The following is a 25,477-nucleotide window of genomic DNA, read 5'->3' on the forward strand; positions in this document are numbered from 1 at the left end:
AAAGATAATTCACTTGATATTAACACAGATAAATGTTTTCCTTTTACTTCTAAAAGCTCCATTTCAAGAGATTACGTCTTATTTCGTAAACAACCCCTTCAATTATCAATCGTTTGGAAAAGGAATCGATCGTTTATTGTCTTCATACAATTCACTCGATTTTATCAGACGCATTATTATCGGTATTGCGTGTGAGCGCATTGTCGACATTCTAAAACGATCGCATATATACACATCGGCACGATGAAATACAATTATTAACATTTTGTGCGCGATTACAAACAAACAAATGCGAATTTTCTCCGGTTTTTAATTTCGCACTCGTGACAAACGCGTTTCGTATATGTCAAAAAAGATACGTCCTCGTTCGTTATATTTGGTCATGCCTTTCTGCGTCGAGCGCTCTTTTTTTTTCTTTCCGCCCGAATATGGCGAGTTTCGCTCAGTGCATTTAATGCGACACTGTTCAGTACTTTGTACGCCAGCGTTGAGATAATTCCACGCTCTTTTCATCGTGACCAAACGCTAATTAATGGCGTTCGAATTTTCAGTAATCCTGTATCGAGCGTCAATCGAATTCTATTGAAAACGGGATAAATAAAAAGAATTGCGCGAACATTTTTTAATGCAATACATCTCTTGCAAATTTAATATTAAAAAAATATTGGAGAAAGGAAAAACGTATCACGAATATAGTTATTATATCATGACAAAAGATTAATATTGCATCAATTGTATAGTATTTCAGATTTGAAAGATTATGACAAATAAAAAGATATATTTGTCTCTTGTGCCTTTCTTTCATAATTTTTTCATTGATTTATGTCTTTACGTTATTGGCATTTTAGTTGCTGCTTTTGATAAAATCCAATGGGTTTTATATGCAAATATATGAATAACTTTTTATTGTTTAAAATAATATTTATAATTCTTCTATTTGTAAAGATTATTTTTTTATAATATAACAATGTGAAGATTGTGAGTTAATATTATTTACTAAAATTTAATAAATAATAAAAATAGTTTGGAAGGTAATCACCATTTAAATTATAAATAAAAATTACGTAATTTAGTAGAACAATTAACGGATGGATAACCTATTGTGAATTATTTCTCAAACTTTATCAATTATTATTTCCCGCTGAAAAAAATTTCTGATATTTAATCAGACAAAGATCGAATATATTATTATCAGTATTATCACTGGCTAAAGGATTAAAATTGTTTTAAAAAATTGTGAAATGACGCATGTAGTAATGTGTTACAATAAGTACAATGTATTAAAAAGCCCCATACAATTTTTCGGGAAGATACCGATTTTATCTGAAAATCGTAAAAAAGGGCTCAATCGTTTATAACTTTTACTTACTCGCTACATCTTGTTATTTACACGGTATTTACATCTTAATTCTGTTAAATAATTTATTATCCTGTTAAATAGTTTATTATTTAAATGCGCATACTTCATTCGCTCTATTTGTCTCTTATTCGCTCTCGATTCGTAATCTAAGATCATCCTACCGATCAAATATTTCGATCACATCGACGTGATTTTCGTAGTTGGCGATGTATGTTTGCAGGACGTTGTCTACAACTCCATTGCTTTTCATTAATCATTTTATTGTTGACGATGACAACAAAAAAATTAAAAAATTAGTACTAAAAGTTGGTAAATTAGAAAAAATTATATAATACACATTTAATGTACAAAATTAAAATATTTTTTCGATCTATTAAATATAAATATTACATCTATTAAATGTATATTTAGATTGTTTAACTCGCAAGTATTTCAACAGCGTATATTCATTTCTATTAAGATTCTCAAGAGAATCAGAAATGTTAAAAATTTCATAAAATTTAAAATGTATGCTCTTTTACAAATCATATTAGCATATGAATTTTTTCGATTTCTTCGCCGGAGTTAGTTTTTAAGAAGATTTATAACAAAGTTCAAGTTTTTTTAATAGGTTCTAATGAGAGACGCTGCATATCAATTATTAAAAAGAATGACTATTAAAAATGTTAAAAACTGAATAAAATGTTCAATATGAAAAGAATATCATACTAAAAGCATTTTCAAAAAATTTGAAAAATATGACCATATGATTTATATTTAAAAAATGTAAACCACAGTATAATAAATATAAATATCAAAACGTGTATTTAATCAAAATTTACTTAAATAAAAAAATTTTAATTTTGTAATACTCTGTATTCTGAAAAATGGAATTGTCTTTACTATTATCTCAATCTTTAATTACTATAGTTAAATAAATTTATAGTTAAGTGTCATAATTTAATCAATTTAAATTCAAATGGCGTTACTGTTTTATCGCTGTCGCAATAAATACGTGATAATTAAATTTCGATGAAACAAGGAGCTATAGGCTAAAACTGACTTCCTTATTTTTTTCAGTTCATCGGAAGCTATAATGTTAAAATTAGAACACTGACATATTTGTTTCACCGCATTAATTAGGGTTTAAATGCCATTTTCGCTATAAAATCGTCGTCGACGCGAATATTACCAATCGCGGTGTCATTTTATAACAAGTAAATATATAGCTCTATCATAGAAAATGTGTGCGTTGTTTTCCTAACGATCTAGTGCGGAGTAGATTTCTTTCGCTTTTTCTCTCTCGCTAGGAGAATAATTCCTTGAGTGTACTACGATACTAAATGCACGCCTCTTTATTTCCTTCGAGTCTAACGCTTCGGCGTTCACTGGACGATTTTCAATCGAGTAGCGATCACGTTCACAATATTCGGCATAGATCGCGATCGGTGCCGATCGCTGCGTGGTCAGTCAGGAAGAAACATATTTGCTCGAGTCTCGAGTAGAAATTATTTTGCGTAAAATTCCACCTTCTCGCTGATCCGTCCCTCGATTGATTGACGAATGAAAGAAGCGATCGTATGCCGGAAATTGTTCTTTCCTTAAACGATCGATGGCCATTCGAATGATGGTGCAAAAACGCTCTTAAAGTATCGGCGTTGCGTTTTAATGGCAGTAGTAATGGGGAATCTTTATTTTCTCCCCTCGCCGTAATAGTAATAAATATATATATATTATATATATTTATATTTACAGTTCATCGTACTACAATATTATATCTAAAATGCGCGAAAATTATTACTTGTTAGTTATGACTAACAATAATAAGAGTCCTAAAAGACGTCGAAGAATCGGGTACATCGACGCAAGTATCGATCGTCGACTTAAAAGGCTATCGGCAAAATCGGTGAATCCTCTTGTTTCATCGAAAGGGAAAGTCAATTCTTTTGTGCTTTTTTTACATGCATGTAAATGTTGGTACCGGATAAAACCGGGTATTTGTTTCAAGGGAATAATTGGTCGATTAAGCTTCTTGAGCTTAAATTAACCCGGGAACGGGCGCCTGGGGTGATTTTTACACCCCAGTAAAAAATAAAACTCATGGTAATTTTAATGTGCTTCTTTTGTTCTTTAAATATTTTTTTGTTCATTTTTCCTTACTTTTTTCAGAAAGTGTTGAGTAAATCTATATGTACATATTGTCCTTGAATACTAATAAATTATAAAACAATCAAAAATATGCATTATGTAATTATAATAATAATGACTTTTAATTGGAATGTAAAAATTACCTTAGGTGACCATTTATGGAAAAAAAACCCAGACACCCGTTCTCGAGTTAATGAAAGATTCAATATTGTTCTATGTAAACGAATAACACGTTACTCAGTATTTTCATCAATTCTGGAGCGTGAATTACATATAAAATCGTATTGAATTATCACAGAAAAAGTTCCATCTCTGAATTTCCTGAATACGCGACAAATCGATAATTTAGGTAAGAAGAGGATTCAAGATTCTCCGACGTTGATTTACGTTTCTCGCGAGTAACAGTCCGCACGGGCGATTTGCGACAGACGAATCGTCTGACCACAAATGACAAGTATCATACATGACGCGTTAACTGTGTCTATAAAAGAAAACGAAAAAAAGGACAAAATATAACAAAATGACGACTCACAGTGACAACGACCACAAACTACGGTATTGAACAACGGCGTCAATGGTTGTTCAATTCCCTACAACTATCAGCTTTAGAATTCGTATGCTTTACTTGTTCTTACCGTACTATCGGTTATTCTTTATCATACTCTCACGCGTTTCACTTTTCATTACAAAATACAATATATTTTTATTTGGACGAGGTAACGCGAGATGCGTCGGCGAACGCTTAGATATACGTTCTCTTCTTCGCGTAAAGAACAGCAAAGAGAAGAGGAAACGATAATATAACTTGACGTATAAATAAAGTTATTTACATCGCTTATCGGAAAAGGGAAAAGGGAAAGAGATCAAGAAGAAAGCGAGAGAATTAAGTGACAGATACGAAGCTCGCAGAAAGTTTAACTATGGAAGTATAGTAATTGATAGTAGGAAAGATTATCAAAAAGGAAAATTAGTTGATTATTTTTGAGATAGTATTTAATTGAATAGGACTTTGCGTTACCGACGCGCTATCGGCTCGTCCGTCGCTCTTAAATATATATTATACATATTATATACTCGTATAAATGGTTAAGTTTCTAAAATTATCAACTGGTTATACACGTCGAGTAAGATTACGCCCTAAGGTCTGTGTACGACGAGCTAGCTACGCGCTGATTACCTAATTAATTCGCATAATGCGAGCGACTCCCGGCTCGCGTTGCAAAGGGCAAAACGCTCACAAAACGCAACTTTCGTCGTTCGAGGCGAAGTATTATTCGCGTACAGATTGCTGCCATCGTATTGCGATGGTACTGCAGCCTCTCATTCGCATTTTATTGTAATGCAGAAGCTCGCAAGCCCCAAGCTTCAGTAAATTGCGCACGCTGCAACAAGCTACGGAATTATTGATATACAATGCGTTTAATGTAAAAAACGTTGAGAAAGAAAAAAACCTTTGCTCACATTAAGGCGTTCTTCATTGTAAAACGTGCGCGCAAGATGCTGCAGCAATGCAACCGCATCGCGATGTCATCAACAGTCAAAGCTATCTTTGTATCGGCTGTCTCGTTCTAGATTATAAATCTACAACGTAGACTGAAATATGACATTAATTAATTTTTCGCGTTAGCCCTAGTTCACGTCGAGCTTTTACTATTCCGCGCCCTATTCGAACGATAACTCAGCGCCCGTTCGTACACGTTTCGACGAACGACGGGCGGAGATCGGAAGCTCGATCGTCGACGTTCAGTCCCCGTTCCCGAGGCGACTAAAATTATACTATACAGTGTTTACACCATAATGTCCGTTAGCCTGATGTATTACCCGATTAAATAGTGGCAGCTTCGTATTACGATTTATTTGAGCAGACTATGGTAGGTGTACGTAGATCTTCCTGCGAATCTCACGTCTATTACGCGAGCGACGCGCCCTTTTGGGAGACACCGAGTGTAATTTGTTCGAGCAACGAGTTTTCTCGCCCCGAGTTTTCTCGTTTCAGGATTTTCTAACGTATACATCGTCTTCTTTCTCACCCTTCGATCGACACTGTCTCTCCAAACAGACGATGTTTATTTCGCTCCTTCGGTTTTCTTCTTTCAAAGGAGCTTAGCATCCCACTCGTCGTCTTTAAAACCGTCGATCGTATACTTTCGATCACTCTCTTCGCAAAAATCGGAGCCCTTTTGCCGTAATTTCGTCATTGAGGATAAGGAGGTGGAACTTGCGGACACTCCTAAAGACTAGGCCCGGGACGTCTGGCCCTTAGTCTTTCTCTACGGTGCAGGGCTCGGGCATGGACTACTGGGGCGGACACTTCACCACCGTCGTGGTCGCGAATTCGCTGAACTTCTTGTCGATAGGCACCCGATCGTCGTAAAGGGTGGGCGCTTGCAGGATGATGCCCGCGGTACCCACCAGAACTGCCAGAGTGAAGATCCAGAGGAACAGGCGGTCGAGCACCATCGCCACGTACTTCCAGTCCTCCTTTACCTGCGCGCAGAGAAACGATTTCTTTGATTTATCGAAATATTTTCTGTTGATAGTGGCGAATTAAGACATATTCACACCCAATCTAGGTATTCTATGTACAATATATAAATATATGTGTACGACTGTATGTATATGTTATATATATATTAATAGAAAAAAAGCAATAATTGTTCAAGTAAAATTTTTATTCAAAGATGTCTCTTTACTAATTTCAATGGATATACCTTAGTCGAGTCTTCGAGCATTTTGGTGTGTTCCGCGATGAAGCGCACGCAGATGCAGGACCTGTGCACTTCCGGTGGACAACGGGAGTGCGAGAAGACGGGTGGGCTTCGTAACGCGGGACTCTTGACTTCCTCTATGCCCGCGTCCCCGGAGACCGAGAGATCCTCACACTCGGTGTGTAACGGTAACGGTGGTAAAGGGGGGCCATGAATCAAGCAGCTGCCTCCGAACCTCGCACCGTCTGTAAGGCTGAAGCAATCGGAGAGCATAACACTGTTAGATATGTTTTTCTCTTCCTTCTAGTAAGAATTTTCATCACTATTATTGTAAAGAAGACAATATTTTAAGATCATTTCATGAGTTTAAATTTATAGTTATAATTTTATCCGTGTAAGTTCTTTTGTAGACAAGAAGATACTTTTAAATTATGTTTTGTAATTATAAACATTTCTGACAAAAATAATGAGCCGTTAAAATATAAGCGTGGCAAATCTCAACAGAGTAACGTAAGGAAGAAGAGCTAATTAGTAGGAGCATTTTCTAATTGTCATAAATACCTGGAAGGCGAGAGATCTTCCTTTGACGGAGGACGGCTGTGGAATCTCTTGGGTGTGAGGTGTTCTTCGCTGTCTTCCTGAGTCGACGGATGATAAGGATAATAACAAGTCTTCTCCTTTCCTCTGACGGTCCTCATTAGCACTCTGCCGGAAGTGTACCTGCAAACATAGACAATCGGACGCGGAATTTTAATGCGGGTCGTGCCACGTCCTGAAAAGCGACGGGCTATAGCTGACGGTGACTACTGCCGAGACTAGAATGTAAGGTCGCGCCAAGTGTCTAAAACATTATTGTTACGACGCAATCTCCGTGTAACGAAATCCCTGATTGCGATTTTTATCGCTCGTACACGAAGAACATGTAAGCAACGGCTTATTTTTCGTCTGAGGTTTTCTTTACACATTTAGTATTTTATAATATTTTCTCTAATTTTCAGAGCTAAAAATGTATTGATAAAAAAGTTTGAAATTAAGATTTTTTCAAATTAATTAAAATAAAAATTAAGAAAACCTTGTTTTTTATTACATTAATCGTGTTATATTTTCTGCTAAGAAAAGAGAAATAATGGATTCATATTTTCGTCTAAGGTTTTCGTATTTTTGAATAATATACATTCTCTGCAGTTACATTTGATACCAACCTGCTAGTTTCAAATTTATATTGAGGCCTCCTCATGACTAGGAGTCGCGGAAGAATGTGTATGAAAACCCTCTTCACCCAGGGTGCCATTCTGTGCGTTTGTGGTGAACGGAAGTGAACATTGAGAACGACCACGGTAACGCATATACTGAAAAAAATAAAAAGACAAAGTCAGATTAATTATACGTGTATTATAAATACAATATTAAATAAGTGTTAGCAGGATATCTTGTCATTATATGTATCAGAAGATTACTTTGTTACCCACAATAATGTAAATAACATTTAGATAATATATATGCCTTTGATCAAATGTAATTTAGTAACAAACTTTGTTGTATATAATAATGTAAGTATTAGCGTAGAAATGTTAATCCGGCCGGTACGAATAATATACTCGTACTAAGTTCATAATTATTGCAGTCTCAAAAATAATACGTGTTGTATCCGTTTCGCACGGCAATGGTAATTAGAAGCTGACTGCAAAATTATTACCTGCGGCACTTAACGAAGCTCTAATGAAATTTTTAATAAACACTGCTTTATTACGGCGAAGATCTTAATCCCCGTTAAGCTGGAAGAGAAGGCTTCCTACGCACGGTTTTAATGTGTATGGCTCCACTCCACACAGTGGAGCCGTTCCACTGCAATTTTAACTGCACAAGCTTTTTAAGCCGGACGTTGTAAAAAACTTTGTTATTTTGACAAATACTAGTTTCCAGAGAAAAGAGAAAAATAACGCATTAAGTTATAGTTGTATGTATATACTATTATGTATATTCAGCAAGTTTTTAGCTTTAAACAGATTAGGTTCTTTTACAGCGGATAATATCCAGAACTTTAAAAAAAATGATGGATGCTTGGCAGTTAAATTTTTAACTTACGGAAACTTTAGAAAATTTCCATTTATATTCTTCTGCATGCACGTTTCTTAATCTCTTTCGCGAATGACGATAAAATTTCATAGTTTTACGATACTGTCTGTTCTAGAAATCGGTCATTAGGTCACCACGAGTTTATCTTGGCGAACGGGAGCAAATTGCCATAACGTACAACCAGAATTGATCTCGAAGGCGGGATGGAATGTAAATCACACGAGACTATTCATAACGCGGATCCATTCGGCGATGGGAGATTCTATAGCTGAGCAAAGGACAGGCCGCGGTTTAAATTGGATCCACTTTCTTTGACACGGCTTCAAACCATTTATCGGTTCGGGTTACATCGCCGCGGCGGCGACGTAAATTCTCTATCCTCACGTCTGTTCGCTTTTTATCATTCTCGACGAGCTCGCGCGTTAGTCATCCCGGCAAAATGTGCCATAATGCTCGCGTATTAGCCGTTCGCCATGCAGGCTATCTTCGCTCTAAGCGTGTAATCTCGAACGACGGGACGTGACAAGAAAGATTTTTGCGGTAAAACATTATAATCACTAATTCTTGAGATAAATTTTTAAAGGAAATAATAAAAACATTTATTACAAATGTTTAATAATACGATTAGTTATTATAAAAGATTTGTATATAAATTATTTTTTTTATTCTTTTACTTTTCGATATGGGATATATTAATTTTATTGTCGTATATTTAAGCTCTTCCTCGCCCCTAAATATTATATAATATATACATATGTATATAAATTTCAATTATGTATTAAATAAAAATGAAAGAAATGCCTTTTGATAAAGAGAAATTTTGCAGAAATATATGTACGCAATCGTATTATACGTACAGATAATCAAGACTACTGCTAGGTCGAAGATGCGTTCACCAGGCTAATGCGCCAAAGGATGCCACGCGCGGAATCCCGCATACATCCTAACAGAAATTCATAATGGTGCCGATCGAAGGAGAACGAAGTGATCCTCTTGAAATTCCAGTGAGATGGGAAATTTGGCGCTATGTACGGTGTGGCGGACATTGCGCATTTCTTCACGATTATAAATTCCTTTGAACTTTAATTTCTTGTCTTGGAAATAAGATTCTTCTTCGTATCTCTTTAATTTTCTGTATTAATATATTGTGATAATTATACTTCAAGTTAAGATTCTGTTACGATATATGCCACGCCCGCTTGAAACTAAACAATTAAAAAATAAAAATGTGTTACTGTCACTTTATTCGCGAAATACTACGCGGCATTCACGTCTATAATTCTTTAAGTCTTTCAATCGCACGTATAGCTTAATAGCTACCAATGTCTCGGTGTTCTGGAACGAACTTGGCATTCTTTTCTATTTGTTCCGCAACGTTCGCAATCACGGGAAATGCGCAACACCTAAGCGCTGTACATCCCAGGATTCAGCTCCACGGGTGGCTGGAGCCCAACCTCAGTGAACGCTGCTACTGATTAATGTGTCACACCTACTGCATCCTTGCAGCGTCCGAAGCTATTAGGAGGTTTCCACACACGCATGCACACACACACACACACATGGGAAGACACGTGGCTTCCACTCAAACAACGGCCCGCATGCTGTCGGCCCAATTCGCCAATTTGCTGACTCCCTCGTCTTCAAGGAGAACTCGCCGCTTTACTCTTCGTTGCCCAAGTAGATCGCGTCATCGATTCAACCGGGGGTGCGTCTTAAGGCACGAGACTATATCGCCCCTGTGGAAACACGTTCAACGTCCTCCACGTCGATAATGGCTGACACTCGAGACTTCGCTTTCAAGTTTCAAATTGGTAGACTTCAAACGTTTCGATGTCACATCCACGCTCCGATTATTCTATTTTATTTTAAAAGTCCCTCTCAAAGGAACTTATAATTCTTTTCTGACCATTATAATATTTTCATGCATCTTTGCATATTTTATGGGGTGAGTAAAATCATATTTTTTTGTTAAGAAGACAATTCATGCGTAAAAGGATTAATTCTCCTCTTATGTTAATGCTGTTTAAGAGATTAGTGATATTCATATATGAGATAATAATAATTATATAGTTATTATACATAGTATGATAGTATAGTAATTATAGTATTATAATAATTGTAGTTATTACAGTAATATATCATATATATAAAGTTTAGTTGAATATTTTTATTCTATTGTATATCCAGCCAGAAATGATTAGTCAAATCGACATCGATTTGATGGTCGGTGTCGAATATTGAGTGATATTTTTGTTATCTCTGATCTCATATTATAACTGTTTCTATGCTAATTGAGCAATTGCAAACATTTCTATTAGATTTCTATTATCTTTTGCTCCTTCTTTCCATTCTATATCGAATACATAGTATAGGTATATGACTGTGTTTTTCAATTTTCCATTAATTTGATATAGAACTGTCCGAAGGCAATGGAAATATTATAGAAATTTTCACAATTGTGCAATTCGAGATCGAAGATGACAAAAATATCACCCAGTATTCGATATTCATCAACGGTATCAACATCAAATCGACCTCGATTCGACTAATTATTTCTGGGTTATTTTAAATCTCGGAAATTTGTGCATCTAATTAAGAAAAACTTCTATAATGCACGCAACATTATATAAAAATTACGTGCAAAAGTTGTGTCATTAAAAAAAGGGTTGCCTTCATTAATACAGCTTCGTGAAACGAGAGGGACTTTCTTTAATGAAAAGCTCGAATATCAAATATTTTCTTGGAAATAATAACTCGCAATGGCTGCCGGATGGTTGTTACGCTTAACCAGGTCCCTTTTTCCTTTCTTTATTTCTCCTTTTTTTTCTCATTGAAGACCAAATCCGCTCGAGAGGTAAGCAATCTTCATCTCGCGCTCGTCCTGGCTCGACTTGGCTGCGTAATCCAGAGAAATATTGCAAATTCGAGAGCTACCGGGAAGTAAAAAGCCTTTTGCTGTTCTAAGACGTTCGCGGACGTGGAATGAATCGTGAAATCGCAAAACGCTCCTCTACCGATTCTCCGAGGAAAAGACCATTAAGTCTCGGATGCGCGTAGTCTATTGCTCGTATTTGCCAGTGTGTATCTAAGAAGAAGAAATATGCTCTCCTCCATTCGCGCGCCCTGGCGAGCTAACGCACGTTTTTTTAAAACCAATTTACATACTTCGCGTTTGAATTAAAATACTTGAGAAGGTATCCCCGCTGAGAAGAGTCTGGCAATAAAAAAAGCACATCTTAAAGAACGACATTTTTTATTGCTCTTAAAAAATTAAATGATGACATTACGCTTTACGCACGAAGCTCCCCCGACATGGAAAATAAGATCGTGCGTGTGGTTTTCTTTGGTGAGACGCAAGCGTGTCGAAGGGAACGCTCTCGATCTTCGCTGTGAATCGGCCGCGTCACGCCGAGGAAGCGACGTTGTACAAATTTCCAAGTCGCTTCATCATCGTCGGCTATCAGTCACGAAGAAAAGAAGCGTTGCGCGAGACGGAAAGCATGGGTTCAAAAAAGCTTTATAAAAAAAATATATTAGAAAAGGGGGCAAACGCGGAGAAACGCGGAGAGAAATTCGTGAAGAATGAATGTGGGAGATCGCGGGGGAAAAATCCTACGACATAATCGCGGTACATCAGTAACAACAAGAGTTTTCGATATTATGTTTCAGAGACGGTGAGCACTAATAAATTATTCGTACAACGATTTTCTTAAATGTTATTTGTTGCATGGCGATATTGGTTTAAAATTATGTTTCTTTATTTGTGCTACAAATTTATACTAATGTATTATGAAATGTACAACGATAGCTTATGCATATAATTATTTATGATTGCCATGCTATACGACGTTGTGTATCCTCGACAATCTGACAGGATGAAGAAGAAACTGCAGAAATACACAAATCAAGAAGTGATTACACCTTCCGGGACGAGCGGTATATTCTCAGAGGTGACGAACGGGGGCCATAACTGCGAAGCTACAACAGAGGCTCCTACAGCCTGGTCGGGCCAAGCAGGATGTAACCTACATCCGTATGATGCATTACACCGGCACACTTCCGACGTTCGCACGTTTTCTTCGTCGCGAACTCTACGCCCTTTCGGCGAATCGAAATATTTCTTCGCGGGGATTTCCCGGGACCGAGTTTGTCTGTTCCTCACGCGGGTCTCTCTGTGACCCACTTCGCGAATTCATGTGCAACCGGCACGTACTGTTTCGCAACCGTTCATCTTCGGGGCGACGACCGCATGAATCGTAATCACGTTCGAAAAAGCCGTTCACGTATCTCGAGCACGTAGACCAGGCGAGTGACCGGAAAGGGGGGGCCGCGGGGCACCTACGGCGTCTCGGCTGGCCGAACTGCAACGGCAAGTTTCCACGGCACGGGACCGTGAGATGCTTCCCAACAAAGTTTCCGGGAGAAAAAGCGGGAGACGGGAACAGATAAGTGCCGTATACTTTGTTTTTTTGTCGTTCCGTTATATCCCCGCCCGAAGATGCGGAAGAGCGATTAAAGTTACCAAGCGCAAGTATCGAAGGCGAGCACCTTGAGAATCATGGCGCACTTTGTGAGCCATATTGTTCGCTGTGTTAAATGTAAGAAAAAGTTGATCCCTTGAAACTTCCAATCAGGCAATTGCGCGCTAATGCTTTATATAATAACACTGACATAATAGTCCGCAGTTAGTCTCTGCGTTTGTGTCATTTTATCGCTGTATACAAAATAAAGTATTATTGTACTAAAAATTTCAGAAAGTAAAAAAATGTACATCATTATTAAATCTCTAAATGTTAAAATTTAATTTGTTTTAACGCTTCAATTTTTTATCGACCTATTAATTATTTACTGAATAGTTTCTTCTTCATTTAAGTAATTTTTTTCTTAATATTGATGCTTAGAAAAAGCGTGACGTTTAAGATATAGGTACTTTGTAGAAGTTTTAATATGTGCAATCTGCTTCTTATCAAGCATTAGCAAAACTTAATAAATATATATACATAATCTATATTATATTTAACTAAATATATACATCCAAGGAGAACTTCCCCACATTGTCTTGTAGAATTTCCATTTAAATTAAACTCTTAACGTTCAAATTAAATTAATTAATGTTACCGTGTATTCTTAATGCGCGGTTTAGCAACAGTTTAATTAAAGTTTCTAAACAGACGCAAGAGAACATTTCCGTTCGCCGCAAAAGATTATATCGCGATACTGATACGAGACGCAGCGCGCGCCAAATTTTATTTCTGAATAGAATCTCACCCGGCAATGTAAGGAGTGTCCATATTTGCTGATGCGCGAGTATCCGCTGTTATCCGTCGGCAAATATTGAATTCGCAAATGAAACGTAAACGTATTAATTCAGGTTAATGCATTCCGGTTGGTGTGGTCCCGAGGTCTTTAGCGAAATTATTTATCGACCGCCGCAACATCGCTGGAAATTGCATCGTGCTTCGGAGTTGCAACAGAATTCATTACATCATAATTGAAAATATAAAAGACAATGCAAACGGAAATGGAAATAAATCGATAAAAACAACGGTTCTGATTTTCGAATAATTTAAAAACTTCGAAAAGATTCATCTCAATCGTATGTGTCGATAATCAACTTATATATGTATATGTACTAGCTTGATATCCGTGCTACGAGATATGTGTGTGTAACTACTTTAAATAAAAAACCAAGTCGATATCTCGTCGGGCCTAAGAGATATTGAAGAATCCAAACAAAGAAAATACATACTCCTTTTCATCCCCTTAGGGGTCGAATTTCTAAAAACCTCTTCCTAGTGGGTCATGGAAGGAATATAACTCCTCGAATTTCATGTTTCTAGGTTTAAAGGTTTGGGTTGGGCGTTGATAAGTCAGTTAATCAGGACATTTGTTTTTATATATATAGAATATTTTGTTTTGTATTTTTATGAACATGAAAAATATATAAATTTTTACGTGAAGCTTAAGGTTTAGGTGATTACTTTTAACATATTATTAATGTGTATTGAGAAATATTTTTCAATACTCACAATCAGCAATACAAAAAAGTTTAAGTATCTTGGAACCAAATGATACTAAAAATCTCTTAAAAAGACATGTAGGACCAAAGTAGTTTGATACATGTTTGGCACACTTTATACTCTGTACTACCATGAGAAACAGAGAGATGGAAGGAAACAGTAACGCGCGATTCTCAAGGATCGCAAAAGTTTGCCGTTTAATGTGCATCGATCGACGCCGCGACGGGGCCCCGCGGCCGCAGGGTCCGAGTTTCGAACTTGTTTAAAGTTCGGATGCGGTCCTATCAGTAGCGTGGACACGTAGAAACTTTCTCGCCCTTTTCGTTTTCGGTTCTCTCTTTTTTTTTCCATCGCGTTGTCCACGTTACTCGGCCGGGCGATGTATCGGCCCGCGGCTTCCCTTTCATCCCTCTTACGGCGTTTCTTCCTTCATTTTTCGCGTCGGCGGCGGCGGCAGCGCGGCGACTGAGTTCTGAACTTGCTCGGAATATTTTTCCACGCCGGTCATATTGGATGCCGCCGGGCAATAACGTTTTTCAAGCCGGTCCCTCGCGTGGTAATAAATCCTGTACGATCGCCATTGAATATTTAATAACGCGGTATATCCCGCGAGCATTATTGCGGCGTCGATAGAGATCTGGTAATTTCATTTAATGCGACGCGCAGCATTTTCCATTAAAAAAACCAATGCACAGTTGAGCATAAAATTTCACATGTGCCAATAGAGCGTCAATTTTAGGACACGTTTCGATCACCGCAATCATTAGTATAAAAGTTATATTTTATTAATAAATTTAATTAATACAAAAAATCCGATACAGGACGTTTGGATGCTGGTACGCGAGTTTTTCTTGCAAGCGCGGATTGCTGGAGTTACAGAGACGTGGTCAAAGATTAATTTGAGGGGGATTGCAAAGGTTTTACTTCGTTAATGGCCAATGCGTTGCTTGTACCGCTATTCATTCGTATTTGTCATAAATCTTCTTGTCACGAGCCAGTATCGGTTTCGAGAAGTGCTTCGTCGTTTTAGTCGCTCAATCACTGTAGCTGGCATCTAAGAAGAACGATGGCTATTCGCGGAAGAACCTACCATCTTTTATTCCTCATCTTTTTGCTCTATCAATCCGTACTTGAATTTAACCCGTTATGAATGCGGCTGTATCTATCGAGTTTCGTAAGAATAAGAAATTCCGCATACGAATGTATGCGCTCTTCCTGTTTCCATCGGCGGATTTTTCCCGAAATTTTTGGGAAATATTAAACATTGTTATTGAAAAAATAATTTAATATTATCGTTGAGTTAAGGGTCTGTTGGAAATCCAATCGGAAGGAAAACGGACTAATTAAGAGCCGTTCGCTGTTCACGATGCGAAAGAATATTTATTCTGTATTTAATGTTCGAACGTTTCAGTCCCTTTTTGGACCATCTTCAGCATAATCGTTACCGAAATTGTATTTGATGTGTTGGAAAAATGTGTAGTGACGCATACTTTCAACCAGCGTTATTTATTTAATATTAATATTGTTATTAACGGTTTAATTATACGTATACTCGCGATCTCTCTCTTTCTCCTCTGTTCTCTTCTGTTTTATTAATTTTGTAAATATTCCCGTAAATTTTAGGGAGGTGGAAATGTCGATATGATTATTAAATTATTATAATTGTGTTATACGGTAACATTAACAATTTATTTTCAAGAGAAATTCCTAAAAAATCATGTATTTAAACACTTTATATCAAATTATCTCAAACAAAATCTCGAAATTCGTCACATTAAAAGAATGACGGCTGAATTTTTTCAACAGTTTCTGTGTTCTGCTATTGTTAACTCGTAATTGATACATAACGTAAACGCAATTTTATTATACATTTTTTATACCGAGACACAGATATCTTTTTCTATATTTAGACCTTTTTTCTATCAGTGTCGTTTTTAAGATTCCTGAAAGTAAATCGACGTTTACGCCTCGTCGGCCTCTCGTCGCATTTTGACATAAAGACGCCGTCGCGCGAACGAAACTTTTAATAGAGAGGTTGACACGAGCCGTGGAACGTCGCTGCCGCTTACAAGCGTGACAAGTCGGAGAGAGCGGCACTCAAGGCGATGAAATTTACTTAGCAAGAGTAACGACATCACTGTCCACTCGGAAAAGACACTCGACGAACGGGAGCGAGTCAGGTATAGTATCGGAGAACAGCGAAATACAAGAAAAGGGAATTTGAAGTTAGATCATGCATTCAGCTCTATAATGAGCTGAGATTTCAATTTTATATAAAATATAAACATTCGTTAAAAATTACTAATAAAATAAGAACCATTAATTGGTTTAAAATAAATTGTAAGTAATTTAGTTTAAATTTTTAAATATTCGTACTATTGTAAATAAATTTGAAATTATAAATCAATTATGAAAGTAGCTTTTAAATTAATTTACCATTTGCCATAAATTACATTGCATAGGTATTACTGTTCTTTCAACGTGTCGGGATCTGTTATTTCGAAGTTTAGTTTGAGATATCGTTAGATTCTATTCACCAAGTTCTCGCACATTGTGGAAAATTTTGTTATTGGGAAAAGTTATGATTTATTTTATCTATTAATCGATCAAGCAGTAACATATTGCGTCGCAAAATCAATAATATTATACCGTATTGCGTCATAAAATTGGTTCTCTATCTCTCGTATGAGATTTATGATTTTGTCATTTAAAAGATTTTATAAAATAAAACGGTATTTAAATATAAAACGAGGAAATAAAATTACAAAAGAATCCCAGAGGAAGAGCTAATATTCGTATATAAAAAACGCATCAAATGTAATATGCATTTAAAATTTAATGGCTCACCCTCGTTAAGGTGAGCAAGCTATTTAACAAATTCGCCGCGCGAAATAAATTTTCCCGGTAAATCTCATTGTTTGCTTTAATCGCGCGCAATAAGTTTGCAGTGACGTTAATATCTCCATGTTCGTAAATTTCTGCGGATATTTTAGTACTCATTATAAATCGCCCTAAATCACATTATCGTGCGCATTAGCGAGAAAAAAAAAGAACGGATTCGCGCGTTCCATTTTCAAGCGTCGTTCAAGCCCCTTTTAAGACGGTGTTAAATTATCGAGACACGTCAATTCCGCGAGAGACGGTGTTTGTAATCGCGCAGACAGGAACGCAATAACTATTTATAGCGAATGCATTTTCCATCGCGATTGTAAAATCCCGACAAGTTACGCGATTTTACCTCGAACCATTTACGAACATTCATTTGCATCTCACACGCGAAATGCGACGTCTATAAAGCACAAGCACGCATATATTGCACGTTGCCATCAATTAGGAAGTTTCATCGAGTTCCATCGACGCTTTAGCATAAAATTTCACAAGCAATAATTTGCAGATTATCCTGCGAATAAAATTGTAAAATTAAAAGATAGTCGGATAGTTAATCCTCCTAATAAAATTTATTCGGAATTTTTAAAAAAACATTACCTTTTTAATTATGGTTATTAAGTATTGATTGAATTTTATAAATTCTGTTCTTTATAACATCATAATATTAAATAATTTATAGATAATATATTCTCAAAAATGATCATGATGCAATTTGCTTTTTCTGTTCGCTCGATATGTCTTTTAAGATTAAAATTAATGCTATATTGCACTCTAAATGACTTTCGTTAAAAGATGAGTTTACAAACGCTAATGACATCTTAGTAAGTCAAATCAAGCGCGAGAGAAAGGCACGAGGTGACAAAATTCAGTTACTTTGCTAGACTAATATCATTATTGCCCACTTGAACGAGTAGAAAAGCCCCTCGTAAGACGAGACAAGTGATTACTCGTGCGAGTCGTCGACCTCAATGCGGCGGGTCTTCCAGCCACATTAATATTTGCGCGAATGTCTTAACATGATAAATTAGTGAGATCTTGTCGAGCTGCGTCTCGAAATAGCTTATATGAAATAGCTTACATTTTGATTATTGCATCGATGTTATTAACTAATCATTTTTGCAGCTGAAAAAGAATTTAAAATTTCATAGACATAAAATATAGAATAAATAGGTATATTTTTATATCTTTCATACAATTTACTGACTACAATAATATATCTGTATTGTATAATATTTTTATAAAAATATAACTATTTCACACTTCTCTAACTTTTATAAATTAACCCATATCTCTTAATTATGACACAAATTTTACTTGAGATAGAATTAGAAGTATATTTCAAACGCGCGTCGTATATATCAAGTAGAATTTATAAAATGTTTTGTCTGTGAATTTTATTTATTGCATATTTATTATTCATTTATTATTCGATAAATATATTCATTTATTATACGATAAATGTATTTATATTAACTTATACATATTATATACACTTATGTTTGTAATATTATAAACTTTATATCAAAGAATTATTCATGCTCCGGTTAGTGAAACATTTGATTTCGCACAATAAAATAATTATTACATTTATTATACTATATTTAATTATACATATATCTACTGTGTGTGTCAAAAGGCAATACAAAGCAATAAAATAAAATAAAATAATAAATCGGTTAGTTTTATATCTCAAGGATCAGTGAACTTTATACTATAAGAAGCACTTATTTCTAGCAAACTTTCTCGAATAATAAAATGCTTCTTCAATTCTCCTGCGACGACTCGCGCAATTTTTAAGTACCAAGTATCCCGTGACCCGTATCAAGAAGCAGAAAAATATTTAATGGCTCGATGAAGGACTACTAATTTAAAACGCGGGGCGGAACATTCTTAACCTTTTTGTAGTCGATTTTTACTGTATAAAGTGCAAATTTTAAGTACCCAATAAATAAATGTAACGAAATTTTATTTTATTTCTTGTAACATGGAAGTCATTATAAAGACTTATATCAGAATTATCACACTTTTTTCCCTCAACTGCAAATGTACCTGCAGATGTTTTAATGTTCTTAACAACCGTTTGATTTTTATATTCAGATTCTTTGCCACAAAAATTATTGTAAATAAAATAAATCTAGATATTCCTGACTATTATTATACTTTTAAATCCGGTGTAAATCTCTTTTAGGAATAAAAGGATTTCTCCAATGTATTCGCGCAAGGAAGTTATCTCGTATGGTTCTCGCAATGATCGATTCAATTGTATTAAGTTATTTCCTTGGTTATTTCACGCTCCTATTCGTTTTCATATTACGGCACAGTGCGGCACCTGACAAGTCGGAGCACGTACACGTTGCCGAAGTACAATATCGTGTACAGCGCGCGCAGCTGCGCGTTTCGGAAAACTCATACCTTTCGTACGAATACAGTGACGTTTCTCCAGGCAGCACAGTTGGGATCATCCCTTACGAGTTTCGCTTATCGCGGAAAGGATTGCCGTGTCCTCCTGAACGGCGCGACGGGGGACGCGAAGGGGTAGTACCAGTCAACCGCAATCCGAGATAAACCTCGATAGCAAGTGTGCACGTAAGGATTTGTAGCCCCCCCCCCCCTATAGCTATATTCCCCGCACGGATTTTCGGCGCTATCATTCGTTCCGAGCTCCAATGAACCTTGCTCGATAGTGAGACGAACGGTCAGAAAGTTTTCCCCGAAAAGCGAAATCTGGCAACGGTCCAAGCGTTTACTCGCTACGGGGTCAAGTGAGATAATTGAGGTCCCATAATTAAATGCAAAGTGTAAACATCGAACATTACGATATTTGTGCAATAATGAAATTGCATATATAAAAAAGATTTAAAATCAAGTTAATAATGTTCTAATGTGTTTTTAATAATTATATATTTAAGGAATAAAATCACCATTATTTTATTAATAAATTTAAGATTAATAAAAACGTTATCGAAAAAAATGTGTTGCTAAAAATTTGAGTTTAAAAATTGAGTTTGAGTATTATATTTTAGTTTTAACATGAAATATACTTTCATAATCTATACACCATCTCTTTATTTTCATTCCCTTCGAACCGTGAAATCGACAAATATCCTGCGCTATTTGGAGCAGTGAACACGAATTGAAATAGGGCATTAGATATTATCTATAGATATGTAATGATTCTAAAAATGGGACGCGGGTAAAAAGTGCTTTAGACCATAAATCCGTTACGTGTTGAAAAAGGTAGCGTTTCCGCCGCTCGTTTTTATTTTCCAACCCTTCGCACTGAAAATTGTTCACTCGCTTGGGTAGCAATTTAGACCGAAAGTAGCTCAAGCTATCTCCCTGCCTGACGAGAATGAGGAAACGAAAGTGATGTTCAGACGAAAGAGCTCAGTTCGATTTCTTCCACCAACTCAGTATTCGCGATATCTTTCATTTATTCGCGAACTAGACGGACTCGTGAGAAAATACAAGGTGTTCTAAAGTATAAAAGTATTTTAAGAGCTTAATATATGTAAAATAAAAATACTTTAAGATCGGTTTGTTTAGATTATGCGTGTAATTTAATTTTTTTAATTTAAATTCAGATTTATATAAATTGTTTAAATTATAAAAAGGCGAGAATAAAAAGCTATATGCTCGTTAAAAAATATTTATTATTTTTATATCAATTAAAATAAACTAAAATTGATTCTATAGAAAGAATTATTTAAGAAAAAGAAATTTTTCATAATTTTGTTTATTTTCAATCTTATCGTATAACACATTTAAATCAAGTTTATTTAAAGTTCGTCAAAAACTGTAAAGTAAAGTTTTGTTAATTCACGAAATTTTTTAATTCTTACTTTAAATACAAAAATAATTTGACGTCTTGATATCGACTGAATTACTATTTTCTATTAAAGATCCACCGATGATTTTGATACACCCCGTAGCGTATCTTATTTTTGTACGCAGACGTATATGCGGCCTTCAAATTCGACACATTGATGTAACTCGCATGCATTACGATCCCCAATGCACGGGATTTTGATGGATATCCGGGAGAGCAAATAGAGCTCTCCTGGCATTGCGTGTCGCCAAGGATTTATGCCACTCTTTCTTCGTAGCTCCGGCGGCGTTGTCTTGACGGTAACGGAAGATATCCGGTGCTATTAGCATCAAGCTCACTGCGAGTTCCGTAATAAACTAGTATGGTAGAAAATACAATTCCCCGAATACGTGGCAGCCGTCACGAACGTTACATTACATTACGCACGTTTACATTTTGTTTTGAACTTATAACTTTGCAGAATGCGTGTAATTTTACATTTAACTTAATCATCTAATTTACGATTTCGTAAAAATGTAGAAAATTCTGAAAATTTTGCGAGAAACATGTTAAGAACTCGCTAGAAAAAGATTAATCCAAACTTCAACGCTACACTTTTATGGTTTTGTGACAATTCGACATCTCGGGCCGTTTGAGCCTTTACGTCAATTTTCGATGTCTCTACTTTGCTCGATATGACGATTCGCGCTCGAGAAATTCGTTTCGTCAATTGACGCGAATAGCTTCCGAGGGCATTACTCGCTCGAATGGGCGCGAAGGTACAGTGGCGTCTGCCAATCGGCTGTAAGAAATAACGCTGTGATGCATAACGAGATGCAGAAAAGTATTCGTGCGCGTACCGTGCAAGACGGCCAGATGAGATCGTAAAGCCCGACTTTTACGAGCGACCTTAAAACCCGATCGGGTAATTATGGTCTCCATATGGGGTCGCAGTTTTTCCGGCCGCATCGCGTCGCCGCGGCTTTAACACCGCTCTCATTTTTCCTACCGTCCCCCTTTCCTCGATCTCCCGGTCCCCCCGTGCAAATTAAATTCGATTATTATTCGGCTTCTGCGCGAGGATTCTCGTATATCATTCCCGCGGGCGAAAAATGGCTCCAACGCTTTCCGTGGGAATAAGCGAAGACAGATAACCGCCGCGCGCGGGAAATTCCTTATTCGCCAAGTAAAGTTATTTAACGATGAGATTGGCTTCCGCTTTTAAAGGATTATGAAGAACGGATGGGCGCGAATTGGACATATTCGATTATTCTTATGGTAGAATTCACAGCATTATAAAGAGGTGAGTGAAATTAACTTTCGTAGATCTGCTATGTGGTAATTTAATTGCCCTTTTTTGGAAAGAAGATAATGACATTTGGAGTAATCAATTTAGGTCTTACTTAATTAATGCTAGTTAATTTTATATGATTATTTGTTTAACCTTATCATTGTGAATAAAAAAATATATATGTAGTATTCTCGCTTTAAGATTCGGTTTTTGGAAGGAGTGATAAATTCGGAAAGGAGTGCTAAAGAAATGTAATAAGTGATATCAAAGTATATCGTCGTCCTGATTTTGAGCACAGGTGCATGGACGCGATCGATGCACTTAGGCAAGCCGGTATCACGATTCGGAAATCGTGCCACGCTAAAATTGGATTCTGTTCCCGCAGGAACAGCCGAGGTTCGCGGTCGGCGAACGGAAGTCTGCCAGCACTACCTCCGCCTTACATCTACAGGCTGGAATTTCCAATTTAGTTGTCCGGGATAAGGAGGCAACCATATTTAGAGCGGACCTGGCATTAAATCGGGAACTCAGGGAACGCCTCGTGCGCTGTTTCTCGACAATCTAGACGAAACGTGGCGGCATTGATTTCCGGCTTGGAGAGGATTACGCAGTTGTTGCCGGATAGCTGTTATTCAAATTTTTATGAGAAACCATTTAATTATTCAAATAACGTGACGTTTAAGCGCAAATTTTTTAAAGATGTCAAACGTGATCGTTTGCTAATCATAATCAATGTTACAGTGCACAGAGTTTAAGCCCGTGACGTGTTAATCAATAGGTCCATATTTTCGCAAAAATTTTTCTTCGAAGCTACACTGTTGAAAACAGAGGTCCTGTGTGTTAAAAAAAGTCCTTGTTAAAATTTTTGTGTAAAATAATCAACACATACGTGTGCAGATTTAACATATGCCTGCTATGTTAATTGAATTTTACAAATTCAAAGTGTAAAATAATTAAAATAACTTAAAAAATATGTTAAAGTAACACAATTTGAACGTATTTATTAAATGTGTTAAAATTTACAGAAAAAAAATGTCGATTTTACCCTATAAAAGAAGTAGAAATAAAAATTTACAGAAATAGAGTGTTGATTTTATTTTACAATCTCAACTTCAACATAAATGTTATGTTAATTGTACACATAATTAACTTCAAATTACGATCAGAATTACATTTCCTTTCTGTTGAAATATTTTAACATAATATCAGTGTTACCACTTAACACATCCATATTATGTTAAATTAACACAAAAATTTGAGTGAATCGTTTTGGACATGTGATTTATGTTATATTTAACACAAATTTTTCAACAGTGTAGATTTCGGATATGTTCCGATATACATTCAATATTTATGACAGGAGCATTTTCTCCTTTCGGTAATTTCTATCGCGGAGGGGATTTTTAACTTCGCGATGATGAATGTATTGCGACAGCTTGCGGAAACATATCCAACGAAGTCACGTCGCGAAAGTCGCGGAAGCCCTTTTTGCCCTTCCATCAAAACTTCACGCTTTACGACTGCGAAACGAGTTTTTGTTGAAAGTGCAGATATTGCGGGCGTTCTTTATATGAGGCACAATCGCTGCAGACAATAGCGAAGTCTCGGCTTTGCGTTCTTCACCGAAGTGTGCTTCTTCTTCTTCTTTTTCCTCTTTTTCTTTCGTTTTTTTCGCTTTCTTCTTTTGCCCGACTGCATCTCGCGCTGATTCCGGTTTATGAGGCTCAACGGAGGGGGTACCTAAATGCCGTATTATTAAGTGATCGATACGTCCCCGTGAAAAATAAATGCAATTCAATCAAGACAGCTTGTCTTTTTCGTCGTATAAATCAAACTCTGTTCAGAATTTCCGAGTATGTAGATAAACTTTTTGTAAAAGCACAAATATAGGTCAAGAAAAACGCTCTCTAATAGATGTACCTACAATCAATTTAAAACACAAGGCAAATAAGACCCAATTTCATAGCAATAATAAATAAAATTTAATATACAAATATATAAAAACAAATTACAAACGTTTCGGTCCCCGTTTAGATCCCCTTCGGTGTAACATTCAGTTTGTGCATTGATTTTAGCTTAAAAGCATTGTTTCGTTATTGAACACAAACACGGAATAAACCTTAAATTCGAAACGTTTATAATTCGTTTTTACATTTGTATATTAAATTTCATATTATTTATTATTCGCTATAAAATTATTTTGCTATTATTTGCCTTATATCTCAAATTGACAAATATATAGGTATAATTCTAAATATTGATATATGCGTAATTATTATCACAGTTCATAAATGATTCCTGCGCGAATAATATTACTGATAATTTTCTATACACGCGGACTAAATCGATGTGAGATGAAAGGATCTGCTGCGTACAAAATCATGTTTTCGTCTCGCGATTTTGCGATTTACACGAAATTAATCTTCAGAAATGTACTCACAGTCGGGTGAAGAGCGACTTGAATCGATTAATCTAAAGTGCTTGTCGGTAAGATATCCGGTAATTTCTTCATCGTATAGAAAAATCGCGACAACTGACGCAACGATGTAGTGAGACGTAGTCGGTCGTTAATAACGAGCGAGCGAGCAGTAAAGCAACAAAATCGTTATGCTCCGGTTTACGAGAATTTGTTGTCGGCTTTAAAATCCTGGTAGCGGCGACGGCGGCGGCGGCGGCGGCGGCGGACCGCGCCGAGTTTGGACCGAGTCCAGGACGACTAGCGAAGACCTCGCTACCGCCTTTTTCTTTCCGCTCCATAAAGTGAATGTCGCGCTTTGCCGCTCTTTGCCAGGCCGTGTCCTCGCGCCGCAGAACCGCTAGATCTTCCATCGTTACTGTTCCGTGATTTCCCGCCTTCCCCGAAATCGTTCTCTTCCGTCCACACGAATACCTCGGTGGAAAACAATGCAATTTGCCAGTGATGTTCAGCGCAAAAATTTGATAAACTCGAGTTAGTGAACATTTAAACAGTATTTCTGAACGCAATACATTGAGCTTATTTTCATCCTGCATGCTGAGATGTAAAGAAACGATGGAACAAATTCTTCAAGCACAATGACGAAAACAATGGAATAAATAACTTTTTAATTTCCTTGGTTTTTGGAGAATTTAATTTTATTTGATTGGACTATCGATTTGATTTATTCAATTTTTCTTACGATGAACCAACCAATGTGATGATTCCGATATTCGATTTTC

At 36.4% G+C, this 25,477-nt stretch overlaps 1 protein-coding gene across 4 annotated transcripts in view; it reads right to left on the reverse strand.

Moving 5' to 3' along the window:
* Positions 1–2,165: 2,165 nt before the first annotated feature.
* LOC112457316 (acetylcholine receptor subunit alpha-like) overlaps positions 2,166–25,477 on the reverse strand; it is a 174,265-nt gene continuing 150,953 nt past the window's right edge. For all 4 annotated transcript variants that reach the window (XM_025020284.1, XM_025020282.1, XM_025020283.1 and 1 more), the window contains 4 exons: positions 7,398–7,544; positions 6,757–6,915; positions 6,199–6,448; positions 2,166–5,974 (listed from right to left, as the gene is read on the reverse strand). In XM_025020284.1, coding sequence (XP_024876052.1) covers positions 5,783–5,974; positions 6,199–6,448; positions 6,757–6,915; positions 7,398–7,544 — 748 coding nt within the window. In that variant the 3' untranslated portion in view covers positions 2,166–5,782. The remainder of the gene's footprint in view (positions 5,975–6,198; positions 6,449–6,756; positions 6,916–7,397; positions 7,545–25,477) is intronic.

The sequence above is a fragment of the Temnothorax curvispinosus genome, unplaced genomic scaffold (genome assembly GCF_003070985.1).
Source record: "Temnothorax curvispinosus isolate PA1 unplaced genomic scaffold, ASM307098v1 QBEX01007734.1, whole genome shotgun sequence".
NCBI lineage: Eukaryota > Metazoa > Arthropoda > Insecta > Hymenoptera > Formicidae > Temnothorax > Temnothorax curvispinosus.